At 44.7% G+C, this 4303-nt stretch overlaps 1 protein-coding gene across 1 annotated transcript in view; it reads left to right on the forward strand.

Annotated features, from left to right (window-relative positions):
• The window catches only part of DTD1 (D-tyrosyl-tRNA deacylase 1), a 16324-nt gene that overhangs the window by 786 nt on the left and 11235 nt on the right, over positions 1 to 4303 (forward strand). The window contains exon 2 of the mRNA XM_010136413.1: positions 2011 to 2101. Within this exon, the coding sequence (XP_010134715.1) occupies positions 2011 to 2101 (91 nt within the window). The remainder of the gene's footprint in view (positions 1 to 2010; positions 2102 to 4303) is intronic.

Consider the following 4303-nt stretch of genomic DNA (forward strand, 5'->3'; position numbering starts at 1 on the left):
TGCTAGCGGAGCCGTCCCAGTTGCGTGTGTCCATGGCTTAAACGTGTTTCTCTGTAATCAGAATCGCCTCCTTGCGTGGCTCACGGGCATGGCAAGTGTCGGCAGTGCGGTTACAGCCCCCTTCCTGTGTGGCTTGCATGCGTTAACACTGGAATTGCAGCCTCCTCCTTGCGTTGCTTGTTTGCAGTGGCCGGGCTGCCCTGGTGACAGCGGTGCATTGCTCCTGCGTGCTGGCAGCGCGGCTGTGATCACCGTATCCTGTGGCTTGTATGTATTGGGCACTATAATCAGACTTGCCTTCTTGCTTTGCTTCTGTGTCTCGGGGGTGCCATTCCGTTGTTTTTACTCATGGCTTGCATGTGCTGTCTGTAACGGGAGTTGTCTCCCCGCACTGCTTGCATGGACTGGCAGTCCAGTTGCAGTCACCTCCTTGAGTGGCTTGCAGGCATTGGCACTACAGTGACATTGTGCTGATTACTTGTGTTGGCAGGACGGCAGTTTGATCACTGCTGTTCGTTGTTTTGTATGTGTTGGCAGTGCCATCCCAATTGCCTTCTCCCGTGGCTCACGTGTGCTGCCAGTACAACCACAGTCACCTTGTATTGCTCGCACGTGTTGTCAGCACAGCTGTGAACACCTTCTCCTATGGCTTGCATGTGTCGGGCACTATCGTAAAAGTTGCCTCCTTGCACTGCTTCCATGTGTCGGTGGTGCCATCCCAGTTGCCGGGGGTATGGTTTGTGTGGGTTGGCACTATAATCAGAACTGCTTCCTTGCATTGCTGTTGTGTGTTGGCAGTGCAGTTGCAATTGCCTCCTTGCATTGCTTGCATGTGCTGCCACTGCAGTCGCAGTCACGTGCATTGTTTGTGTGAGTTGGCAGTGCCATCCCAGTTCCCTTTGTTGCCTCTGTAGTGAGGGTTGCCTCTGTGCATGGCTTGCATGTGTTGGCACTGTAATCACAGTAAGCTCCTTGCACTGCTTGCTTGCGTTAGTAGGACTGTCCCTGACTGGCACATTTCTGGCTAGAATTTAAACCGTTGTTTCTGGCTGATGAGGAGTTGGAGATGTTCCTCTGTGAGGGAGATAGTGCTATACATTTCTAAGCTGGAGGACTCATACCCATATGGGATGGAAAGGAAGAGTTTTTGGGAGGAGTTTTCCCCCATCATTTCCCACTTGCCCATTGCAAAGAGTCCAGATCTAACCACTGGTGCGCGGGCACAAGCTTTCAGCTTTTGCTGGGGGCCTGCTCTCCTTTCATTTTACAGAATATTTGGGGCTTTTTTCCCAGTTGCATAATGCTGGGTAAAGTTTTAACGGATGGGTAGCTGGTGCTTATCTCAGTTTTAAGACCTCATTTAAATCTTACTACTATCATCTCAGGCTCAACCATGTTAAGATAATTTAAATTAAGATAATTTAATTAAATTGAGGTAATTTAAAACATTTCTTAGGAAAACACAGTGGATCTGGGATGGTTTCTATTTTATTGTAAAGGTCATTAAAGAGGTGTTCCCAACTAGAAGGGCAGAATCTGCAGGTTGTTCAGTCTTGCTCCAAAAAAATCCACGAGGACTATATCAAATAAAAATCATCTTTTCACAAGTAATGCAAAGTATGTAGAGAGTGGTGGAGTGGAGAAATTGAGTACACCTGTTGACGTCAACCAGGAGGATAATTTTTTACGAGGACTGCAGAGAGTTCTGCCACTCCTCTAGTTATTGCTGCTGATCCATTTGTAGTAAAAAAATCTTTATATAGTGTTTTTAAATGCTGGAGTAAGCATCTTGAGCTAGTCCCTTACAAATCAGTCACAATATTGGGAAGACTTCTGAAAGAGGGCTTCTACTTGTTCTAAGAAATCTCTAACAAACTTAAGACAGAGAAGAAGGTTTTATAATGATGTTTTCTTTGGTGGTTGTACAGTTACCAGGTGAAATCAGTAGTTATCTGTGAAATAAAACAGAACAGTGTGTTTACCCTTAATTTTCTTTCCCCCCTTTCCCAGTGGGTGGTGAACAAATAAGTTCAATAGGACGAGGCCTCTGTGTGCTGCTGGGCATTTCCTTGGAAGATACGCAAAGAGAGCTGGAGCACATGTAAGTCACAGATTTCCTTTTTGTCTCGTACTGTTTCATTTGTGTGTTTCTGATGCTGACACAATGATACCTGTGCAGGAGCTAAACAAATGGAGCACTCTTGCTGGGAAACTCAGGTTTGCCTGTTAGTTCCTCTTCAGATTTTACTTTGAATACAGGTTTCTGAGTTAGAATTTCCTTTTTATGTTCCATTGAGAAAATTCTGTTGCCATTCCCTGTCTATGTGTTTTTTTGGAGAACAGACGCAAAAAGGAAGAATCCACATGTTGCGTTTTTCTGATCTCCCTTTTTTAAATGTCCGTCCTTTTTACTGTATGAATTTACTTCAAAGAACTCCATCCTTCAAGGATGGGATGTATCAAAAACTTCAAGCTCTTATGTTAGCTTGCACGTGAGAAGTTTTGTTCTTCCAAAAAGGCTGGAGTTCTTATGAAGGCAAGGAAGAAACAGGTAATAGAGCTAACTTGTCAAGAAGGCTCAAGCAGTGAAGAGAGAAGAATGCGAGCGAGGGTGAAAACAACCCTTAGCAGATGTGTAAGAGAAAGTAGAGTATGGGGATATGAGCTAAATGGGTATGGGGTGGAGTATGGGGATGTGAGATCTCACCAGAGATCTCACATAAACATGTGAAACTCATAAAGAATTGCAGCAAAGCTGAAGATATTTCTGTTATGACATGCTCCATTGGCTTGCGTTACTGTTTGCCTCCTCAGTGTGTAACATTTGCTCTATTGTTGTTTCTCATTCCTGCCTTGGTGAATGTGAAAGATGCTTCTGAATGTTGCAAGTGGGTGATCTGTAGTGATCGCAACACCGGCTGTTTGGATGACTGATGCAGGAAAGGCAGGAAGCCAGCATCTGAAAAAAAAAGGAATGAAAGAAATCAGCTTAACCAGGCCCTTTAAGTCCTATTAAAGGAAATGTTAGTAATCCCGTAAATGTTATAAAAAACATCTTGATCATTAAAATAGAGCAGTGGCAGTGATTTAAGCCTATGCACTGGAACCTTCCAAGGCTCTTAACCATTTACTTCATTCGGAAGTCAATTCTGTTTGTCTTTGACATGCACAAATTGGCAAGGATGGTTTTTGTGACTGTGCCTCAGGGAGGTTGGACCAGATGACCTCTAAAGGTCCCTTCCAACCCACACTATTCTATGATTCTATTTTATGACCATAACAAAGTCTCAACTTTATTTTATAGTAACTGCCTCACCTCTGGTGCAGCATAAAATGTGTGGCTGATGGCTGCAATTGAATTGATTTGTACTTGATATTCACTCTTATTTATAGATGCTGCAGGTCTGTAGAAGCTAAAAGAAGAAACCAAACACGGGAGACTGGCATGCATGCAGTCTTGTTATCAATTAAAGTCCAGCCATAGACTGGGTTGCAAATCTGCCTGCTACTTTCCAGGGTCCATTTGTGAAAGTCTCTTTGTCCTCTCTGCATATTCAAACCAGTCAGTTCTGCCTCCAGATCCAAAAATGAGCCTTGATACGCATACAAACAAGTGTCAGTCACCACTTTGCTGATACCTGCAGTTCTGAACTGTTCACTGCCTTCCTCTATTCATCCGTGGCCAGCAGGTCAAGGGAGGTGATTCTGCCACTCTACTCCGCTCTGGTGGGACCCTACCTGGAGTACTGTGTCCTGCTCGGAGTCCTCAGCACAGAGAGGCAACTGTGCTTGAACTGATCCAGAGGAGGGCCAAAAAATGTTCAGAGGGATGGCGCACCTCTCCTGTGAAGAAGGGCTGAGAGAATTGGGATTGTTCAGCATGGAGAAGAGAAGGATCCAGGGAGACCTTATGGCCTTTCAGTACTTAAAGGAGGTCTGTGACAAAGATGGGGACAGTCTTTTTACCAAGGCCTGTTGAGACAGGACAAGGGGTAATGGTTTTAAATTGAAAGAGAGAAGATTTAGACTAGGTATAAGGAAGAAATTTTTGAGGGTGGTGAAACACTGGAACAGGTTGCCCAGATAGTAGATGCTGCATCCCTGGAAACTTTCATGGTCGGGTTGGACAGGGCTCTGAGCAATCTGGTCTAGTTAAAGATGTCCCTCCTCACTGGAGGGGGGTTGGACTAGATGACCTTTAAAGCTCTCTTCCAACCCAAACCACACTGTGATTGTATGATTCTATGATCCCAAGGAAAAAGTGCTCTCCTTATCTGGTTTGTGGGACCAGGTTTGGAAAGAG

This window comes from Buceros rhinoceros, unplaced genomic scaffold (genome assembly GCF_000710305.1).
Source record: "Buceros rhinoceros silvestris isolate BGI_N320 unplaced genomic scaffold, ASM71030v1 scaffold6730, whole genome shotgun sequence".
NCBI classification, from domain to species: domain Eukaryota; kingdom Metazoa; phylum Chordata; class Aves; order Bucerotiformes; family Bucerotidae; genus Buceros; species Buceros rhinoceros.